This window comes from Stegodyphus dumicola, chromosome 7, assembly GCF_044657685.1.
Source record: "Stegodyphus dumicola isolate Sdum_Otavi_A_Nest chromosome 7, ASM4465768v1".
NCBI classification, from domain to species: domain Eukaryota; kingdom Metazoa; phylum Arthropoda; class Arachnida; order Araneae; family Eresidae; genus Stegodyphus; species Stegodyphus dumicola.
This window is the reverse complement of record NC_140774.1, coordinates 22,056,660-22,080,855: the sequence shown is the minus strand read 5'-3', so window position 1 is coordinate 22,080,855 and position 24,196 is coordinate 22,056,660. Positions and strand designations below refer to the sequence as shown.

At 34.0% G+C, this 24,196-nt stretch overlaps 1 protein-coding gene across 1 annotated transcript in view; it reads right to left on the bottom strand.

Moving 5' to 3' along the window:
* The window catches only part of LOC118204274 (uncharacterized), a 280,535-nt gene that overhangs the window by 239,851 nt on the left and 16,488 nt on the right, over positions 1-24,196 (bottom strand). The window contains exons 2-3 of the mRNA XM_085821358.1: positions 3,599-3,783; positions 876-1,132 (exon numbers count right to left, since the gene is read on the bottom strand). Of these exons, the coding sequence (XP_085677484.1) occupies positions 876-1,132; positions 3,599-3,783 (442 nt within the window). The remainder of the gene's footprint in view (positions 1-875; positions 1,133-3,598; positions 3,784-24,196) is intronic.

Below are 24,196 nucleotides of genomic sequence, written 5' to 3'. Positions count from 1 at the left end.
GAATTCTCTTACAGTTATTAGGATTTATTTAGTTTTACTAACAGTTATATGATATTAACTATCTTTACTGTCTTTCTCTCTTTCCTTTACTGTCTCTAGAATGCTGATTTTTTACGCGCATTCAAAGAGATAAAAAGAGACAGTATTTAAAAGAAGGTTTTTAGATTGTAGAATCATTCGCCTGCTGAAGGCCACGCTACTAGTTCAGTCTCTTGATAGCGGTTTATCTGCAGCGTTGTGTCATTCTCATCATTGGACTTGTCATCCGATATTAGGTCTGAACCAACTTGAGTGCATTCTGACTGCGCACCGTTTGGGCTAGCTTACGATTTACTCAGTTAAGTAAATTCTTTACTTTAAATTCTTAAATTCTTTATTCCAGAGATCTTTAGGCTCCTATGTTTCCGGAGATACGCCATACTAGCTTCATTAATTTTCAAAATAAGATAATAATCATTCCTAATATTGTACAGATATTAGGTATTTTTGAAGCAGGAGAGATGAAAAATGTGCAATACCCTCGCCGAGACTCGAACCAGAACCTCTCAAATACGCGCCGAGTGTGCTACTTTTACACCATGAAGGCATGCAGAAAGACGGCAATTCTCGATTCTTCATGTATGTCTGTGGATTATTGCTACAGCATAAACTTATAATATAATGAGAGCATTTTTGATTTGTTGCATTGTATCACATGATAAGAATGGTAACGAATATAAATTAACCGTAGGTAAAACATTTTATTTGTTTCAAGAATTTTGTGTGAAAACAAATATTTTATACTCGACAGTTTGCTTCATACACTAAGGTTTACAACAAAATTCAGGGTAATAAATGCATTTAAATAAATCAACTGACATCTATTACTTCCGTACCTTAGGTAGCCGCTGTAAAATATTCTCCATCTTCTCATCGGACATGTATAGGATATTTGAAGATCTCCACAAGAGAAGACATTCTTATCGCTGCACGACTGTTGAAAATGATCAGTTTTTTGCAATGTATAAGTTTTTCCAGAGGCTAGCTTTAGGTAAATACAGGCATCAGCTTTCTGATTCGTTCGCCTGGAGATACTAACGATGAGGCATTCTGATTTCGAATTCACTCCGTAACAGAAAATTTCATCATTTGCCTAGAGGAAGAAAAAAAAAAAAAAAAAAAAAAAAAAGCAGCAGAAAATTAAGGCACTTTTGGGAAATAGTAAATCTGTTTCTTCAACAAAAGAAAAGCGATTTAATCAGTAAACAGTAAAGAATTGATGGGTCATAAAGATCTGAAGTAATCCCGAAGTCCAGCAGAGAGTAAGCAGGAAATGTAGACGATTTCTTCATTAAATCTGCAATGCGCAAAAGAGATTACACTTAACACTTCTCGAGTTATTAAGAATTTTATAGAACTGAAATGACTAAATATTGCAAGCCAGATAAATAAAAGCGAAAGAAGGCAAATTTTCATAAAAATTTGGAGTTAATTCATTTAAATATGACAAAGTCACGAGGGCTATCTGCCTATGGAAGAGGAACACATCGTGGATGATTATGTAAGGGAAGCTGACTCGTATTCGTGTCACACGAGGTTATAACTACGAAACAAGAGAAGACATTCTATCACTAAGACAGCCCATTCGCCTGAGATCGAATCCAGTTCGGACTACCAAAATTCAATGCTTAATCAATCGACCACTGAAAACTGCCGAAGAAATAAAAACCTGAACAGCCAATGTCCATTGTTTTAAGACGTCTTACCTTTAAGATGTCTTTCCTTTAATTGACAAATGATGAATGAAACGAGATTTTAATGGATGTATGAAGAAAACATCATGATTTGGTTCATTTTATTATGGCAAAGCCTCAAAGGCTGTCTGCCTAAGAGGAGGAACGCCTTCGTGGAGGACTTTTCTAAGGAAAACTAGCTCGTATACACTTTACACATGGAAAAAAAAAACCACGAAATTGCCCATGCAGCCATTCGCTCGTGGAATTCGAACCTCGGACAGAACTACCAGTGTTCGGCGAGGTGGGCCGTGAGGATAACTGTTCAACAAGATGTAGCAATGATAATGTGACATCGTATCACCTAATCATAATGGTAGATGACAAAATGAATGATTATGTTAAAGGGGAGAAAAAAAGGCACAAACACCAAGAAATAAGCTGCTTAAAATATGGCGGAAATCGAAAATGAAATTAGAGTCGTTGTTGATGTCGATGGAAGTCTTTTATTTATAAAATATTAAGTAAATTGAGATACTCAGTTAAAGAAATTTGTTAGTTAAATAAGATTGTATGTTCGAAAAATCATACTGGGGCACAATGGTATATTTAAACTAACGCTTACTAAATATACGATATAATTAAACACGTATGTAACTGTTTTTGCTTTATTGTACTAAAATTAAATTATTAAATTTTTATTTATTGAAATAAAACATATTGAAAATACTTTACATATTAAATTAAAAATACTTTAAATTTTAAGTTTTTTTCACTTAAAAATTTTTCCTTATATTATTACGCTGCATAGCTGCATACTGTAAGGCGAAATGTTCTTTTGGAGAGAGTTATTCAGAAAGGTAATTTAGTTTATTTTTAGAAAATGAGCTTTTATTATGGTTAAGCAATGAGTCACTCAGCGAACTAAGATCAACAGACTTATACATAGAATGTAAATACTCTTTTATTGATATTTTATAGGTTAAATATTTGCAGAATTGTATAATCCTACATATTACGTATGCTCATGTTAGTTAATTTCTTTTCGAAAATACGTAATCAGTTGTATTATCTTACAATGCAAGATAATACAATTGATTATGTATTTTGTAAGTAAGACTGTGTTACTTATTGTGTATGTAAGACTTATTTAATCTTTATTCGATTTTATCTCGATTATTTAAATCGTGATTCGGTTGGTTTATTTGTTTATGGCGAAGCACTCGAGGACTATTTGCTTAGGCGTGGGGGGAGGCTCCGTTGAGAACTCTTCTAAGGGGAAATTGGCTCGTATGCATATTACGCATGTGTAAAACCACGAAAACGTCCATGCAGTCAGCCCGCTCTCAGGAATTCTAGCCCCAGACCGAATTACCAGTGTTCAGGGACTTTTTCCGCTCGGACACTGATGAGCCTTATTAAAATCATTTGAAAAGCAATAACCATGTATGTGAGCATAGTTAACAGAACGCTTAATATCATCGTGATGGTCTTCTTCACAGCTCAGTTTATCATCCCACGTGCACCGTTCTTCAAAAACATCAAGTACTTAAAATATTGCCGTATTCTTGAAACTCCTCACTATTATTAAAAATGACGTGCAAATTAAAAAGGGGGAAATAACCACTAGATGGACGAATTCATTTAAAATTTAGAGGAGTTCGCTTTCTTCAAAAATGGTTCAAAAATTTTCAGAAGCTTTTGTTAAAATGCTAAGTGAAAAATTACGTGAATAAATAATACATTTTCTAACTCCTTTCTCAAGCTAGTCACTCGGATTCGACATTTTACTGAAGATTATGTTAATTTTCTGCATGCTTAGAAGTGTCAAAAGGAAAATATGTAAAATTCGAGAAATGTCAGGTAAGAAGAATGATGATGCTTACTTTTTGCAAATGCTCATCAGAGCAAGCAGATTCTAACTGGAATTCTTGAGGAGGTACCGTGAAACCGAGTTTATCAGCATCGTCCAGGGCTTTGGAATCATAAAGATCTAATCTCTTTGATGTGCAGCGCTCGTTAATTTCGGCATAAATGTAGGAGAACACCCACTTACACCAATACACAATGTCTGAAAATAAATAATACACTTTCAACTGTTATGCCAGCTACTGCGTCAAAATAATATTTACTCTTTTGCAATTTTTAGAAAAAGATGCTAAAAACAATTAAATAATTTTAAATCGCAGAAACAATGTTCGGATTTTTGATTTTTTCCCTATTATTTATAAAAATGATCAGTATTTTCTAAAATTCAGCCATTAAATTGTTTCCTTGTTTTATTAGTTAAATTTATTGTTCTTTCCTTAAAGATCCGGTTTGAGTTTTTAACCTCTAGGGAATTTAGAGCACTCCTTGTAACAGTGATTTAATATTTGTCGACCAATTTAAGGGAGTTTCAAAATTTCTCAATCGAGAATGCAAGCTTAGTCTCAGGATTGCGGAAGTTAATATGTCTTCTGTACCGAATCATTTTCGGTTGAGCGTTTTCTACGTTGTTTGATTCTCTGGTAAAAAGATCTAAAAATGCTCTTCTGTTGCTGACACAGATGTCGCTCAAGTTGTCCACATTCGTCAAACCTATAAACTTTGCTAAAATATTTTACTTATATATATATATATATTTCTTTTTCTGTGTATTTTGATTAAGAAATGACATTAGAATCGTTTATATTATTTATGTTTCCTTCTATTCATGAATGACTTTCTATTTGTGAAGAAATTTGGTCAGTTTGGGATTGAGGTTTATCACATAGCTAAAATTATTAAGAAGTTTCACCAGCAGTTGATGGTTATCCTAATATTCTTGGCTTATCACATGACACTCGCTCAGAACAGAAAGTTATATAATTAAATGGAAAGCGTCTCAGCCGCGATCGTATTCGAACTTGCACCATTTTCCTTGAGTAAATTTTACTACGATAAACATGAAGAAGATACCGAGCGTTATTGGCTGAATTTGCAATTTGTTTAAGTAATTAAATACATTAGATTCCACCCAGGCGTTTGTAGGTCTGTATTGTTGTAAATAATCGAAATCTTAACACCAAAACAAGCCGCTTCCAACCGTAAGAAATTTTACGGGTAGAATTCCATTTTGTTTACTTTACCATTTTTAATTTTCCACTTCTTCAGGAGATGCTAATGCAGTTTTGCTTGAATTTAATTTTACTTGAGTTGTATGTTGTATTAACAGTATTACAGTTAACAATATTAACAGTTGTATTAACAGAAGCCTAATTTACTGACTGCTTGAATGACTTCTGTGGATAGCCATTAGGTTATAAGGTTAAGTTGCTTCACACCGCACAAGTTATAACATTTCCTTTAAAATTTTTGCTCTATAATAATCGCTTATTCCTGTCTCTCACCCTCAGTTTAACCCAGTTGCTGAAATCTTGTTTAGCAATACTTGTTGATAATGACTGTCAAGCGTGGAAGGATTAAACTGCAGTTAAACACAGCCATATACTACTGAACTGGACAATCTGCTGCGTTTTTTTCAGTTTGCACGAGAGTTATAAACTTGATGATATAAAACACGATATAAAAGCCGTAACTGAGAACGATAATTTAGTTCCAAAACGTACTGTATACTTGAAACGTTTTGCGAGAACTGTATAACAGGTACTAGAAAGAATCGAGCTACAGTAACATAAACAGAAGCGGTATACTGATAAGAAACGCCAGCAAACTCCAAAATTTACTCCTGTAGATAAAGTCTGGGTTAATCCCTACCCTGTCAGCAATGGCACACAAAGTTTTGGTTTGGTTTATTTAATTACGGCAAAGCACAATAGAGCTATCTGCCTAAGGGAAGGGATGCCTTCGTGGAGGACTTTCTAAGAGAAACTGGCTCGTATGCACGTTACACATGGGGAAAACCACGAAAACACCCATGCAGCCAGCCCGTTCGCGGGATTCGAACCTCGGACCGAACTACCAGTGTTCAGCGACTCTACCGCTCGGCTGCTGGTGGGCCTATAAAGTCCCACAAAAGAAAACTAGTAAATTTATGCTTAAGCTAGGCGGTCCCTATGTGATAATGACTACAAGATCTCCAATGACTTTTGATATTGTCAATCTCAAAGAACCAGACAAATTTATTTGCAAATATCATGTTTCAGCCTTGAAACCATACCAAAAAAAAAAAAAAAAATGTGTGTTATATAAAAAAATCATAAAAAATATGTCTTATATCAAAAAGAAATATGTAAGAGGACTTCAAAAGTTGGGTAAACACAGCGGCTTCCTTAATACCCACTGAACCTGTATCCATTTCAAAGGAATCTAAAGCTAAATTCCTCCTGAATCTAAAGCTACTACTAGTCAAACTCGAGCCCATTCATCTTCTTCTCCCCCTGCTGCACGAAGTAGAAGTATATCGTGGCTCAGTGGGTAAGACGTAGGATTCGGAAACCGAAGATCCCGAGTTCGAAACAAGTCAAAGCCAAGTTGCCTAAAAATTGGTTTTCACGTCAGTGTCATAATTGTCAATATTTCTACCACTTCTCGGATGAGTGTCAATTCGCTGCGAGGAGTGTTAAGTTTGTCTTGCCTCACAAGAGCACAGATTGTGAAGCTAAATGGATTCACTTAAAGAGGAAATGTCCAAAAACTCCCTACATTTAGGAAGAGATACTTTCAAAATAGTAGAGAAACAGTTTCTAGAATCAGAATCAACTGATTTCAGCTCACAAAACCTGGAAATTTCTAACTTCCATAAGGTATCTGAAAGGGCAAAGAATACTATTATCTGACAGGCCTGATTCCTCAATGAATAAATGGCAAAACGATAATTAGACAGTATTTCTGCAGTCTTTAATGACTTTTACCGTGTGATCTCAGAGATCAAGAAAATACTTACTGACTCGAAGATTTATTCAATAGAAGCCCCCAACCCACGTGGAAGCAGTTAACTTATTTTTGATACTCTTATATTTTCGATAATTTACTTTGTTGTTGGTGTATTTTTTCAGTGCAATCTTCGGTCTTTTTCATATATCCTTTTGGTTTGTTTTAAATTTGTATTTTGGGAATCTTTGTGTATTCTCATGAAATTTGTGCATTTGGTCACAATCGGTAAGTTGCCCAACACTGTTACATCCTACTCCGTATACTGTTACATATTTCTAAATTTGATCACGAAGAAATCAGTACAAAGTAGTCAAACGTCAGTTCCTGACTTCTTGCCGGACGTCTACGCTAGCGAAAGAAATGTTAAGGTGATTATGAAAAACATTCCGGCTTCCATTAAAGAAGATGCAATCCTTAACGACCTGCTACGTCGCAAACTTCGTGATCAAAGTGAGACAGTTTTCCAGTAAAAGAAGAGGAATTACTGAGAAACTATTAATTTTCTTCATTGAGCTGAAAACAAATGAAAGTGGAAACAACATTTTTCTTCTGAACAATATGTTCAGCTTTGATATAAAAATTGAAAAGTACAATCCGAAAAAAAAAAAAAAAAAAAAAAGGCCTGTGCAATGTTTTCGTTGCCAGGCCTACGGACATACCCAGCAATTATGCAACAATCCCGAAAGGTGTGTGAAGTGTGGTGAAGCGCATCGAAGTAATACCTGCCCGAAAAAAATAGAAGACAAACCCATCTGCATTCTTTGCGGAGAAGGACATGTCTCTTCCTATTGCGGATGTAGAACATATAAGGAAAGATTCGAAAATAAGATTTCTGCCCCCCCCACAGCTCCGGAAAAATCTCAAACAAGTTTTCTTGCCTTCAAAAATACGGAAGAAGTTCCTGTGCAGTCATATTCCAAACCAACTTATAGTGAAAAATTGAAAACCCCTCCCAGGAAAATTCCTAGAACGATGAATGGGGCTATGACTTGGATTTTTGATGAAATCATTCAGAGGCTCTTATAGAAACTCTTATCGATCTAATCGAAAAAATACAGAAAGCGAAACTCCAGCTGAGAAGTTCAAAGCTCATCGAATTCGCCGAGGAAGAAAAGTAGTCAGTCACTTGACGGAGAGGAGAAACGCGTTTCTACCTTCATTGACCGGTTTTTAACACAGTTATTCCAACCCCCACTTTCGAACTTCGCACGGATTCGAAAATCGTAAACGTGTTTTACATTGGGTTTACCGATAACACGCGGGAACCCATGCGCGAAACTCCCCGAGTTTGGCCTGAGACGAGGGGGAAGATGAAACAGAAGTCTTTGGATGTAACTGAACTATTTTATCAACGCCATCTAGTGACAACAAGAACACCTTGCATTAGTGGACAACCAGCCAAAGAATCTCTAAGGAGAAGAATGAAAGCTTTCATAGACGCAATGTAAACCTGTTTCGCCTCTGCGCCGCTGTACCGAAGAGCCACGGCTATGCAGTGAAACACCAGCGCAGGGTGAAATTTAAACAGCGCAGTTCGAGGAGATAGTAAATTTTTTACTTTGAAATAAATCAAAATGTTTTATTTTCATACATTTCTGGAGTTTTATGAGCAAAAGGATGTTAGTTGGAATTTTGGGGCGAATTATAGAAATCCTGTCCAATTTTTATTTCAATTTAAACAGCGAGCCGTACGAAGACAAAATTTAAATGAAATAAATTTCTTAATTCTTTTCTTCTGTAAACTTAAAAAGGGAGGGAAACACATGCCATACAAAACGTAATAAATCGTAATAATTTATGGATTCATAGTTAAAATTTTACAGTGAAATTTTAAAAGCAAAATTTGCAATAACTAACTGAAACAGAAAAAAATATTTAAAGACAATTAAAGGCACCCCTAAATAAATTGAAAACACTGAAATACATTATATTTATCCGACAACAACTTTAAAAACAAATTACCATGAAAACGTTTAGACAATTATTTGGAATGACCATTGTGAAAACCAGTTTTCACCCGATAGCCAAAACCATTTCACTTACAGTATTACATTTAAAAAGGCCTTTAAAAGAATTTCACATAGCTAAAACCAATTACCTCTGACTACAACAACAAAGAACGTTTTCGAACAACGTGGTAAAAGATTGCTAGCATGGCCGACGGCATGCTGCATTCTTTGATGCTGCTTTGTTGCCTCCTGATGTTATTTCGCACATGCGCAGTGAGGTACGGAGGGTGGATAGCTTTGGAATGGTTTGCCCCTTTAAAGTAAGCTTCAGGGCCCTTTAAAGTAAGCTTTATACATAATGTGTCTCTTCGGTCTGACGGTGCCACATTTGCCCCGGGGAACCTTTACTTCTTCTCCTTAAAAATTCTTTGCAACCAGCTGCGATGAAGATAAGTTCTCCAATATTATGTCTCCGTGATTTGAATGTTAATTCTAAATGTTAGGTGCTCCGTTTTGGCGTATGTTCTGTTTTGGATGTATATTTTTTTTGTAACTTCTTTCTGTGCTTTGTTCAGTGGCATAAATAAGGGTATGCAAGGAATGCCGTCGCATAGGGGCCCGAAGGTTTAGGGGGCCCTTAAATGTCCTGCTGAACTACATTCATATGTTTAAGCTTAAAAGTATCTTTTTACCTTTCGCTTTTCATTTTTATTTTTAGAGTTTGTACTACTATAAATTCTTATTTTAATATAATAGAAATCGTCTTCTTTTAAGTTTTTAAGGGCCTTCTTCCTATATGGTGCAGTGACTCTCCTATATGCTGCAGTATAAGACGCAGAAAAGGGGCCCTTGGAAGCACATGAAACAGTTAAATTTAGTGTTTGCAAAAGTTAATATTCCATCATTCGACTATCAAATAGTAACGTCGTGGCCTACCTCAGTTCAGGCATAGGAGTCAGCAGAAAATAGGAAAAGTTCCTTTGTATTTCTTAGTTTCTTACCGGAAAATTTTTAAAGGCGACCCCCTGAAGGAAAGGTTTCTCCCTTTGCAATCCCAATTCAACAGGGGGTGGAAGTGAAAATTAATTGTAACTATTTATTATAATGTAATTATTTTGTATATTAATTTATTTCTATATACTTTGTTATTATGATCGAATAATTAATAGAAACATTTTCTAAGTATAAATAAAGAAGTAACTAAACAGGATTCTGGTACTTAATTTCGAATGACCTTTGCAAATTAAGAGAAAACGTGGTATATTATTTGCAGTTCGAAATTTTCATAATATGTCATTCCGAAGCGTTTAATTTTGTTCATATATTGAATCTGTTACTAGCACTTCCATTAAACCCAAGTCCAAAAATCAGGACTAATATTAAGCTTGAAATTGAATTTATTAATGTGAATGATTTTTACAATTTAATATAACATGTACTGCGTTGGTTCACTATAAACGGCGTATCACTTTTCAAATTGTTGCCACCAAATAATTTCACCCTGTACTATTTTTTAAAAAATTAAATAAGGAAGAATCTGCATAAATGTATGTATGTTTCTCGCACTATGACGAAAAAACAAACGTTACCTAGAATGTTTGAATGTATGGTTCTCACAATGTAAAAAACGACGGTGCAGTCGCACCAGAAAGCAGGGTATAGGGACGGGAAAATTTTGGTTTTAGAAGTATGAAACATTCCAAAATGGCAAAGTTAAAGGCGGATTGATTTTTTTCTCTTTTTTAGACTAATAATCTGGAGGGGGAAATCATTCGTAAGTATCAATTGCTAACTCCAGAATGTATGCTTTCCTTTCTTAAGGACACAAAATCATTGATGTAAGTTGAGCAGTCGTGGCATGAAAGGACTTTGCCCCAACCACATGTCGAAATGGTGTCTTCGTCCAGGAAATGCAAAGAATTTATGACACCACATTTAGAAAAGAGAGGTTTCCCGTTTCTTAGGGATCTTTGAATGAATTCAAGGTCAAAGAAAATAGGGACATGTTTTATGCGACAAAGCCCTTTGCAATCCCAATTCAAGGGGTTTTGTTGTGTTTCAACAAAGAACAAAGTTTCATTCTGGTTGCTTAAACATTGAAGCGGCAAATATTCCAGTTAATTTTTTTTCCTTAAATTTATCGAAATTCATGACTTAAACATGACATTTATGCAGATTCTTCACTTATGGGGAAAGGAAATGGAATGGATGAATATTTTTACTTGAAATAATGAGTAAATCAATATTTATCGTATTTTTCATATCGAAATTTACAAAATATTCTCACATTGCAGATAAAGTGCAGGTTAAGAATTCTTTAAAATTCCTAAACGAGAATTAAATCTGAAGGCATAGAACTCGTAAATTGATTTGCTTTAGGAAAGACAACAGCTGTGGTGTTTCTTAGTCTGTAAATTACTCATCTACCAAAAATTCACACTAATCTGTAAAAGATAATTCTGATGATATTAAATTTGTTTTTGAAAGAAATATTTTAATTTCCCTTCGTTTGAAAAAATATAATAAATTACAATTCATTTTAACAATGTGAAACATTTAAGCTTAGAATTCAGTAATGCGCAATAATTTGTATGTTATTTAAACGGAACTGAATTGAATTATTATATAATAATAAAGCACTCGAGGAATATTTGCCCAAGGGGAAGAACGCCTTCGTGGAGTACTTTCTAATCGTTATTTGAAATAAAAAAGTGTGTGTGTGTCTGATCGTAGCAAAGTCTCGAGGGCTATCTGCCTAAGGAATGGAATGCCTTCGTGGAGGACTTTCTAAGGTAAACTGGCTCGTATACACATTACACATGGGGAAAACCACGAAAACGTCCATGCAGCCAGTCTGTTCGCGGGATTCGAACCTCGGACCGAACTACCAGTGTTCAGCGACTTTACCGCTCGGTCGCTAGTGGGCCGTTATTTGAAATGAAACTTTAAAATTTACACTTTTGCTTTTAATTTATTTTAATTTTTATTCTACTTTTACTTTGCACAGAGCATTCAGTACGTGAAATCATCAATAATAATATAATAATGATAATAAAATGACATCATACAACTAAAAGTATATACTACTTCGTAAATTTCGATAAATTAATTACTGAAAATATTAAGCATATCAATGGCAGCGTTGGACCTAATAGTTTTAAGTTGCATTTCAACATCTGAAAGAACACGAATTACAATACAATGTTCACTACACAGACGAATGGAAAAGAATTCTCCCACTTTGACTGCAATATTTCAATGATTTTCGCAATTAAAAAAAAATTAGTTAAAACGTTTTAGTGGAAAATGATGCGATTTTAACTCATAAAATCCCTTTTCGCATTATTCTCTTTCATTTTGGCACCACTACGTAGCTTTTCTAAGACATAAATAGTTTCCGTTAATATATGTTCCCATACATTATATGTATTTTTCATATTTTTGTCATTCATAAATTAATGTTTAAGATAAAAATGATACGGCTTAATTTATAAGCAATGTAAAAACTGAAAATCTGACGTAATTAATTTCTGAGCCAGAAATAGTTGTTTTAAGACGTAAGACGTAAATAAAAAATATAACAATAATCAAAAATATTAATGCTCATAAAATATATCGTGATTTTTGTTTTCCTAACTGATTTTTGCTTTTTGATCCACCTGGGATTAAAAAAAAAATCTATTTTCATTAAATGATGTTTTTCGCATTTCTCTAAGAAGTGCGAAAAACTTGTTTCATACAGCTTTATTTTTAGTAATTATGAAGAAACTTTATACTTGTTTCCTAAACAAGTATTTATTTATGCTAATTTTAGAATCTATGCGACAGAGTACTCATCTTCAAATACGTTAGTGTCAATAAGTTTAACTACAAATTATGAAACATTTCTGGAAACTTGAAACTTGGAAGGTTTAATTTTAAATTGCGACAGAGTACTCATACGTTAGTGTCAATAAGTTTAACTACAAATTATTAAACATTTCTGGAAACTTGAAATTTGGAAGGTTTAATTTTAAAATTTCCATTTCACATATTACACAGTCACCTTCAAAGCTCTTTGGATACAGGTCAATAAAATTTGTTTATTTTTTCATCCTAAATTTGTGGAAGAATTTCCTAAAATTATTCGAATATCCATAATTTTTACTGTTAAATATTTAATAATTATACATTAACTGAAATACATTTATAGTACAGAGGAAATGCTAAAAGAGATATTGCAGGTCATGTATTATGTGTCATTGGAATATGACAATAATAATAGTAAAATTTGACTGAAAAAAAAAAAAAAAAAAAAAAAAAAACAGATGTTTCAGCTTTTTTAGAAAGGAAAGTGGACATCTTTACAGTAAAATCTTAGATGAAAGTCTTACTGTGACTCAACTTGGGAAGACACTGGAAATTTGATTTAGGTCTGTTTCCGCGATTCCTGTTTCCGCGTTTTTAAAAAATCTTCCTGTTTGCGCGAAATCAGGGAGTACAGTCCCCCTCTCAAAGTTCCTCAGGGGATGTCAGAATGAGTCATTAAGAAGAGTTGGGCAGTTCCTTTGTGAATAAATTAGACATTTTTAGACTGAAGACGTGTTTTAGTTTAGGCTCCTCTCGAAATCTTTAGTTTCATTCCACTTTAAAATCTTTAGTATTAGCTGTTATTTTTCGTATCTAAATCAGTATGGATGTTTTAGAGATTATTGAAACTAAAAGGAAAAAGCCTTTATCCCTTTACAAAGGTTATCAATATCGAATTCGGAACAGAAATAAGGAAAATGTAGTTTATTGGATTTGCATAAAAAGCTTTTCTCTCAAATTTATACTATCCATGTTGATATTGGAAGTACCTCTAACGAGATTAATGTTGTTCCTGTGTTGTTTTGCTTACTTCCTGATAAGCGAAAGCAGACTTATGAGAGATTATTTCGTTTAATTAAAAATCATATTTCTGATTGGGATCCTAAGGAAATTGTGATGGATTTTGAAATTGCAGTTATAATTTCGCTGAAAAATATTTTTCCTTCCTTAAATATAAGAGGTTGCAATTTCCACTTAAATCAGTGTCTGTGGAGAAGGATTCAAGACTTTGGACTTGTTAACGAATATAGGCATAATGAAAAAGTTAGAACCTATCTCAGAATGTGCGTGTCCCTTACATACATACCCGCGGAATGTGTCGATGATGGTTGGCTGTGCATACAAGAAAGTTCACCTCGTAATGGAAGATTAGAGGCATTTTATGATTACTTTGTTGAGCAGTGGCTTGAAAATGACGTCGTAATTATACAGATGTGGAATTGCAATGAAAAATTGCACAGGACAAATAATATTGTTGAAGGATGGCATCATAAATTAAATTCTGTTATTAAGGAAATCCATCCTAAAACTCTAGAACTGATAAAATTTTTGAAAAACGAAGCTAAAGAAAGTGATTATTTTATAGCTCGTCGTTATGTAAATTTAGAAGGGAAAAGAAGGAAAACAAGTGTGGTCAAAAAAGAGAAAAGAATCCAACGTATTATGCAAGAATTTTACTCATCATAAAATATAAGAAAGTGCTTATTATCTCTTTCTTATCTACAAAAATTCGGTTAAAACATATAAAAATTTTCTCTAAAAATAACTTAATAATTTTTTTATTTATTTATTTTTATTTTATTTTATTTTATTTTATTTTTTTTTTTTTAAAGGAAAGTGACTAACATCACACAACTTTTAAACACGCCAGTATTTTTACTACCAGTCCTAAGCTTGGAAAAGTGTGAAGGAAAGTTGAATTTTCTCTGTTATTAAATTGATAATTTTAGTTATAAGGTATTTTCTGCCTCCTTTCCGCATGCCTTCGTGATTAATTTGAAGCATACTCGGGCGTGTATTCGAGAGGTCCAGGGCAAAGAATCTGTAAGGAGTCCAGGGCAAAGAATCCTTACAGATTCTTTGGTCCAGGGTTCGAGACTCGGGGAGGGCACTGCATATTTTTCATGTTTGCTGCATTCATTATACCTAATAACGTCACACTGTAATCAAATTTATTAAATTTTCTAATCGTAGCATGCATTTTAAGGGATTATCAGAGATTTCGAAAGCACGAATTTTAAGGAATTATCAGAATATCGCAATATTTGATGAATACTTGAATTCTCCACTTTTTAAATATCCATCGGCAGAGTAAACTAAAGTCGTTTGATATTTGCCTTAAAGAAGCTGATTGTACTTACTCTTCAGTTACAACTATTGAACCAGTGTTTCTGAAGTTTTTAATATTGCCACCATACGAATAAATTAAATTGCGAATCGCATTTACAGTTAGAATTGAAAGTGACTCACAAAGTACAGTTTCTCTTAAAAAAGAAGCTAGATGAATGGGAGATTTAGAAAAAGACCATTAATAATTAGCAATTTCATTATATACAAATACAGATGTGTATATAAAAATAAATGATTTAAAATATACTCTTTAACTATTTATATTTACTGTTAATAATTACTAACAAGTATATACACATAATTAATTATTTTAAATTAGTATGATAAATATATACAATCACTGCTGAATCGTGCGCTATGCTTCTGGAATTTCTGAATTAAATCTTTGAAACTAACAAATTTACCTTTGACAATTGATATTCCGATGAATGCAAGTAAAGCAAGTCCATTCAATCGAGATTCAGATGCTATATTTCTGAATCATGACTTTGACAATTTACAGCTAGGACAAAAAAGCTTCTTTTGGCTAGGACAAAGCTTTCTCAGAAGCTGCCTTGATATTCGAGGTATATTTTCTTCTCATCTGCCTTTCTTTTCGCAACGAATATATATTGAGATTTTATTATAATTCACCTTTATGCAGAATTTCGGAAAAATACTGTTTTTACTTTAGGAAACGATCTTTTAGTTCATTGACAAAATCATCGCAGAGCATGAACATCTCACCCCTTTTAAATACAGTACTTCATTTATGCAAGGATATACAAAGACTCCGTAAATATCTTTCGATTATTTCTTTTAAAAATTATTTTTTTAAATCTAAAAAATTTTTGCTTTCGGAAGAGGCCAACGCCTAGTCGCCCCCCCCCCCCATTATAGAACCCCTTTGGAAGGGGGTAATGAAGATTGATGATTTCGCGCAAACAGGAATGTTTTTGACAACCGCGCAAACACGAATCGCGCAAACAGGAAGACACCTGGAAATTTATGGTGGAGGCGGGGTCCCTTTCTTTGCTAAACAGCTGTGTTGAAGTGTGAAATGCTATCTTCAATATACTTGTAATTGGCTGATGACTCAGAACAGTAAACTGAACTTACTCGTATTCTAATGACATTTCTCTAGTCTACATCAGTACATCGAGAGCATAAAGAAGTGTGACGATACAGCTACTAGCACCCCTCCCCCAAGGGCACAGGTGCTGAATTATAACTTCCTGTTTGGTTCGCGGACGAATGGACCATACCTGCGAAAAGCAGGACTGCAGAAAAAACCCCCTGGGAGTTTCCGGACACAAGGAACTAATTATGTTTCTCTTCGCAGATAACAAAATGAGTGAAATCTTTGTGTAAGAGTTCTTTATGTGATTTTGAGGCGACAGGACGCATCTTTTACGTTCTAATCCACGCCAGGGGTTTCTGTAGAACAATAGCTTTTTTATGCTGTAACTACAGTAAAAAGGACGCTTTTTTGCGTCCAATCTGCGTTAGCGGATATTGTATGACTTAGGGATGTAATGATCAGTTTATTTTTATGTTTTAATCAAGAAATCTATTTTAGTTTATCAAATAAATAATTTAAAAGACAGCCTGTCTTTCTTTCACCCGACACGGGTGTACTGACGTTACAAAAGTTAAAATTAAATTGGAATCAAAGGAAGGCAATTCCTTGACGCTATAAATAACTGCAAACGTGTATAAGAGGTTTAACACAATATCTAAACAAATTTAAAATAAGAATTCATAGTAGCACAAACTCGAAAAATAAAAATGCAAAAGGGAAAAACATACAAAATTATAAAAATTATTCTCCTTTTACTGAAACTCCAATTCAGAACTCATCAGGAGAAAATGAATTAAAGCTTCATAATAATCGATTAATACGTTTTGGAAACATATTTCGTTTCCTGGTTCATTTGAGATCTAAAACCGTAAAAAGAATCAATTAAATTTTCATTTAAGACATTAAAATTGGTATTAAACCGAAAAATCGAATCTGAAATGTACGAGAATTTTCTCTACACGCTTTCGAAACACTTGGAAAAAGAATAAAACATAACATTGTGCCAAATGGACTACTCAAAAAAAAATCATAAAACTTTTCATTATGCAAATTGACTTTTCAAAAAAAAAATGGTTAAAAGCCATCATATGCAAATCTGAAATTCAAAAGCAATTACAAATAAAGATCAAAGCAAATGTACTTTAAACCAAATTGCCATTTAAACAACACTCAAAAATTGGGTGATCCCCGAAATAGTTCACATATTCTGAGCGTTTTGTCTAAGAGATGATGCAAACATGATTTTTTTTTTTTTTTTTCCTTTTTTTTTTAAGTTCTTGATATGTAATTCTAATGTGTAATGTCTTCGAACTGCAAATTCATCGGCAAATCTGAACTCCAATAATTCAAAACATAAACAATTCGTTTAACAAACGAAATAAGTGTCTGAAATTATTGAACACTTTTTTATATTAATGCTTTTTGTGTTTTATTGCATACATTTAAAATATTTTTGAAACATTCTTATTTGAGAATTTAATTATACGGCTTAGAAACAATAAAAACTATACTGCAGCTTAAATTGTAATTGACAGGAAAGTAATGCATTACATTAATATTAAGATTATTATATAAAAGTTTTAATTGTCAATTTTTGTGCTTACGTATGTTTAAATATCTGTAATTCCCTTATCTTCGGTTTTTATAGTTGTAATTCTGCCTAAAATACAAATTTTTCTTATGTCCTTTCATTCTTTTATTGCCCACCAACGGCCGAGCGGTAAAGACGCTGAACACTGGTAGTTCGGTTCGAGGTTCTAATCCTCGGACAAACGGGCTGGCTGCACGGGCGTTTTCGTGGTTTTCTCTATATGTAACGTGTATACGAGCCAGTTTCCCTTAAAAAGTTCTCCACGAAGGCATCTCTCTCCCTTTAGGCAGATAGCCCTCGTGCGCTTTGCCATAATTAAATAATCCAATCCATTCTTTTATCATTAAATTAAAGTGTTTATTTCTGTATACTCTTTGCATTATCCTTGATTTTTAAAATGATGCAAAAAACTAAACTAAAGCAAAATTAAATTCGATAACAGGCGTAAAAGTCAACAAAATATAAATTCCAAATTGCCCGAGATATGTTTTTGTTTGTATATGTGTGTATTTGCATGTATATGTGTGTATTCAATATCTTCCTTTCTTTTGTCTTTCGTATCCTATCTTACTAATTTTCTTACTTTTCATTTGTTTCAATATAAGTTTTACGATTTGCTTATTATTTCTTTATATACCATTAGTTTTAAAATTAAAACATACCTTTACATTTTGTTTGATTTGAATTATTCCTTGTTTTATTTGTTTAATTTATAATCATTTTTCATTCACTGTTCTTGATGGCTTACAGTAGGACCTTTAGTTCCTAAATTAAGCCCAGGTTTAATAAATATCAATGTGCATAATTTTAACCTCTAAGGACTTATCCCGGCAAAGATTAATCACACAGAAACTACATACATTACAGAAGCTAGTTAATCAGAAACTTATTGTAATGAATTTTTACATTAATCCTTCCAGATTTTAGTTCATCAAATTAATATAATAAAAAAATTTAAAAAATAAAATGAGTTAAAAATTTAATATAGCATTAATTCAGAAAAAAATCTGAAAGGTTTCAGATTTTAAATTATGTTTAAAGGGGCGTTTTTCTAATGTTTTGTGTATTACCTTTATTTATTAAATATCATGTTTTTTACACTTAAACCATAAAATTTAGTTTAACAGCAATGTCGCAAAATAATTTTAAAATCAGCATATCTTTAGAATTTCCGATACACAGTTTCGCGCAATTTTTTTTCCTCGTTGAGTGTTGTCACTGCTCACTTTTAAATCGGTGAGTTTGTTAATCAAAAATTCGTTAAAGTTTTACACAATATGAAATTGATAATAAAGCAAATTCCAAATTTCGGCTTCCAGATGTCCATATTCGGGTGGAAACGTACGTTATTCAAAATTGGATGGCTCTAAGTACCGTTGTTTTATCCCAATGCAAGAAATATAGATACGTTTATGCAGATTCTTCCTTATTTAATTTCATTAAATATAACACAGGGCGATAATATTGGGTGGCAACAATTTGAATAGTGAATCGGACATTTATAGTGAACCAACGCAAAATGCCAAAACGAAAATAATAGTCCAACAGAGCAAATTGCACCTTTTTTGGACTAAATTAATTTATTTTGCTTAATTTTTATTCGTTAAATATTTATACTGGTTGCAATAATCTTTTGCACAAGCATATTACTCTCTCCTGATAGTATAAACAATAAATTTTAAAAATTTAAATTTGATCAATCTTAGCTACATTTGCGCTAGATTTTTCACCCTAAAAGTTCTAAATTTTTAGCCCCAAAAGGCTATTAATTTCGTTTTGGCATTTTGCGTTGGTTCACTATAAATATCGTTTCACTTTTCAAATTGTTGCCACTAAATATTACAGCCCTGTGTTATATTTAAAGAAATTAAATAATGAAAAATCTGCATAAACGTATCTATATTTCTCGCAATGGGGTAAAACAACGGTACCTAGAGCCATCCAATTTTGAATCATGTAATCTTGCATCAAATATGGGCATCTGGAAGCCCGAATTTGGAATTTGTAGTTTGTTTTATTATCGATTTCATATTTTATAACTCTTTAACGTGTTTTTGATTAAGAAACTCAACGATTTCAAAGCGAGCAATGGAAATTTTTTACGAAAAAAAAAAAAAAAATTATCGCTAATGCTCGAGACTGTGTATCGGAAATTCTAAAGATATGCTCATGCGATATTGCTGTTGAATTTAATTTAATGGTTTAAGAGGGAAGAACATGATATTTAATAAATAAAAGTAGCACACGAATCTTTAAAAAAATGCCCCTTTGGGCGTAACGTAAAACCTGAAAGCTTTCAGATTTTTTGTAAATTTCGTATGAACTAATTTTGCCCCTCTAGCTGTTTACTTGCAGTAAGTTTCTCACTGGCTTTACCCTTGTCTCGTTTCTGTCTTAATTATTCATTTCCTTTTCATTATATATTTATTTCATGGATAACTCCCTCCCCCGAATCATAGCACGGAAGCAGAATATTTTGTCTGTTTGGTTAATTAAGTGGAAATTTTTTAAGTTAATTGCTCTTATTCTTTTATTTTCATCTTATTCAGTGTTTTATTGCCACTAAAATAACATTACAGAAAGAGCTATTTTTTTTTTTTTTTTTTTTTTTTTTTTTTTTTTACAAATTTTGCAAAATTTTTTAAAGTTTTAAACAAAAAGTAAATAAAAATTAACACAAATCATTGTTTACATTTTCATTTTTTTTTTCTTTGTGGAGGAAATTTATTCTGTACTATTATAACTTGCTAAAAATATTTATTCTAGTTTCTTATGGCATTCGACGTCATCCTTGGCAGACAAAATTTAAAATTTCTCGTCTCAGTTGTTATTTGGCATGATATACTCATTCATGTAAACCACGCGAGTAAATTCTGCAAAGTATAAAGACGAATCTGCAGTCAGCTGTCGGAGCTCTGCAGAATGAGAAAACATTTTTAGAAAGTTGTAGAAGTGATAATAATAATAATTTAATAATTTAAATAATAATTTAATAGATTTCATCTCCGAAGAAAAGTAAATGGAAGAAACGTTAGAAATCTACCCTTCGTTTAGCCAGTCCATCATACCCTAAGGCGACGTAGATTGTTTGAGTACGAGGCTTCATATGAAAACATACAAAGTGTTGGAAGAGGAATTTAAAGTAGAACTGTATTTCTACACGTTAAACATTGCTATTCGTTCTGTAGAAGAAAGATTTGAACTTACTCGGGAATACGGAGCATAACTACGGTACAGTTTCCTGTACGTAGGAACCCTCAAACATATTTCAGAGAACTTTTGAATAGATGCAAAGACTAGAAATTGAAACTCACAAATAAACATTCGAGTAATCTGAACGCTTCGGAACTTTGTGATGAACTGGAAGATCTGTCAAAGTACATCGTTCCTGGAGCGGAGCCCCTTGTCAGTTTAGAATATGTATAAAATCTTGAATGTTTTTCCAAATATACTGGAGTGAAAACTTCGAATTTTGCTGTCCTTTTCTATAACAGTTGCAAGTGGAGAGAGATCTTTTTCGAAATTAAAATACATACAAACTTGTTTAAGATCTTCTATGATGGGGACTAAACTGACAAATCTTGCTCTAATTTCTGTAGAGCAAGATACACCTAAAGAAATTGATCTTTCTGGCTATGTTCGAGAGTTTTCGGAAATGAAGGCAAGGAGCTTTTATAAAATTATAGCTAATATTATAAAATAAAAGTTGTTACCCTGGTAAAAAAAAATCATTCAAAAATAAATATTTACACATATTTTGGCGCAATTGAAAAATATGACTATTCTTCAGTCTTGTCTTGTAGATTTCTTTGCAATTCTTCAGTCTTGTAGATTTCTTTGCAACACAGATTGGTCTCCCTCAGTTATTACTATGGAAAGAGATAGTTCTGCCATCCTCCTTGATTTACGGTCTCTTACAGTGGTATTAGTATCCCAAAATTCACCCCCATCTGAGGACTTGAACCCGGTCACACAGTCAATTCAAAACTTACTACTACGTATCCATATCTCCATGGTCTTCGCTGGGGACTATAATGCGCATAACACAACATGGGGTTATGCTGTAACAAGTCCTAAAGGAAGAGATTTAGAAGATTTTCTTTCCTCAAATAATTTTGTTCTGCAGAACACTGAGGGTGCTCCTCCATCATACGATAGAATTTACGCTCACCGTTGGCCAGACTTCACGTTTACAACAACTCATGCAACAAACCTTATCCAGGACTGGAAGGTTGAAGACGCGATAAGTTTATCAGACCACAAATTTATTACTTTCACATTAGACAAGATTACATCAGTACCAATTATCAAACGTTATAAACTGCCAGGACAGAAAATCACTTCCTTCATCAATAAGATTCGCAGCCTTCTCATTGAATTAGAACCGCGGTTAATGCAGGCTCAATCTCGGGAACATCTGGAAGCATTTACAGATTCATTACAGAACACTATCAAAGAGGCATGTGATAAACTTCTTCCACTACGTAGTACCAAACAACTCCATACAATTAATTGGTGGACTGGAGCTCTCCGCACGCAACAACGCAAATGTCGAGCCCTTCGCCGTAAATTAAAACAAGACAGGCGACTCAAATTACAAACAGAAACATTACAACGCTTTCAACGAGAGCGCGCAATTTATAAGAAAATGATTATAGAAGCCAAAATCAATTCGTGGAAGCAATTTTGTACTAACAATAAGGAAATTTATGGCATCCATCATAAAATAGTAACGGGGAAGCTATTCATGCCGGCGCGTCTTCATATCCCCACTACTTTGCCCACCACTACTAATTATACAAAAGAAAACATCCAACTAATCTTAAACGCGGTCTTTAGTCAGGACTCTGCTAATGGTGACACAACATATCATGCTTTAGTTAGAAATGATAGCACAACATATGATGCCGCTCCAGATTTGGATTTTAAGCAACAGGAACCTCCTGCAAGTGCTCAGACGGTTACCACATAATAAAGCGCCAGGGCAGATGGCGTGGATTACGCTATAGTAAAAGTTATTATAAACGCAGCTCCAGCATTCTTTGTTCTGTATTTCAATAAACTTTTTAGCACAGGCACATTTCCTAAGCACTTCAAGATAGGACAGGTTATTTTATTTTTAAAGAAGAATCGGGACCCAGCAGATCCAGGTTCTTTCCGTCCTATCTGTTTATTATCAGCAATGGGTAAAGTTTTTGAGAAACTCTTAATGAACAGACTCCGTTTCCATCTGCAGAGTCATAACGTGCTTAGCCCGAGACAATATGGCTTTAGGACTGGCTTTTCAACTACACATGTGCTTTATGACATACGAGAATTTATTCTAGAGAATAGAAACAATGGCTACCACACTGCACTCGTGAGTATTGATCTCAAGAGTGCTTTCGATAACCTCTGGTGGCCAGCTATCAGGAAAGCGCTCAGGGATGCCAACTGTCCAATTAACATCTTTCGGACCTTATGTCACTACCTCTCTGATCGCAAGCTCTTAGTTGTTCATAATAACGGCTATATAGAACGTCAACAAAGTATGGGCTGTCCACAGGGTTCTTGTGCTGGCCCTCACTTATGGAATTTAACATTCAACAGCGTTTTAACAGCTGAGTGGCCAACACATACAAATATCTACGCATATGCTGATGATGCGGCCTTGATAGTGCGAGGAAGATCTCGTGAAGAATTGCAATCCAACTGCAATGATACATGCACGCTCTTCCACTCTCTGTGTACATCACTAAAACTAACTATAGCTGATCAAAAATCTAAAGTTCTGCTTATTCCTAAAAAAGGAGGGTCACTGGTGCGAAGACCACGTATTATGCTCAATGAACAAAGGATTCAAATTGTTAAAGAACTGAGGTATCTGGGTCTTATTTTTGATGAAAAGATGACCTGGATTCCTCACGTAATTGTTCTCAAGACCAGAACATCGGTAATTGCCAGACGGTTGAAGCAGCTACAGGGGCATAAATGGGGTCTTAACCCACATATTCAGAAAATTTTATTCAAGACAGTTGTCGAAAAGATTATTAAGTATGCAGCAGCAGTGTGGGCATATCCTATGCAGGGCCGTAAAATTAGACATCTGTCAGCAATCCAGAGACCCTTTGCTCTAAACATAACTCGTGCTTATCGCACAACAGCCTCTAATGCAATCAATGTTTTAGCGGGATTATTACCCCTCCACTTACGAGTTGAAGAAGAGGCTGTCAGGCAACTCATCAAACAGTTACGGCGTCCAGCTTACTTCTCTGATGAATATTTCCTTCCAGAAGAGTATGAAATCCCGGCTCCTGATTTTCGTACCCATCCATCATTTAAAGGCATTGGTGTTCGCATCCAAGTTCAGCCAACTGCTACAGCTCTGCCTTCTCAAATTGAAATTTATACAGACGGCTCGAAAATCAACGAAAACACAGGCAGTGCTTTTGCTGTTTTGCGGAATCATATAGTTACACATCATTGGAAAGGTCAACTGCGCTCTCAAAATTCAGTCTTCCAAGGTGAAGCGATTGCTATTGCACAAGCCTTACACTACTTAATCTTTTACGGTATTAAAAAAGCAGTTATAAAAACAGACAGTCTATCGTCGTTGCGTGCTTTAGGTAATCCTGACCATCCATCTACCATCATTCAAACCATTCAGCAGGACCTAAGAGAGCATTTCCCCCATCAGCTTAAACTTGAGTGGATCAAAGCTCATGCTGGGCATTACGGAAACGAAACTGCAGACAGTCTAGCCAAAGAGGCAGCTTCAGGCAATGCAGATACTCAAGTCAATATCCCATGGCCTATTTCTTATCTAAAGAAATGACTGAGATTGAAGGCC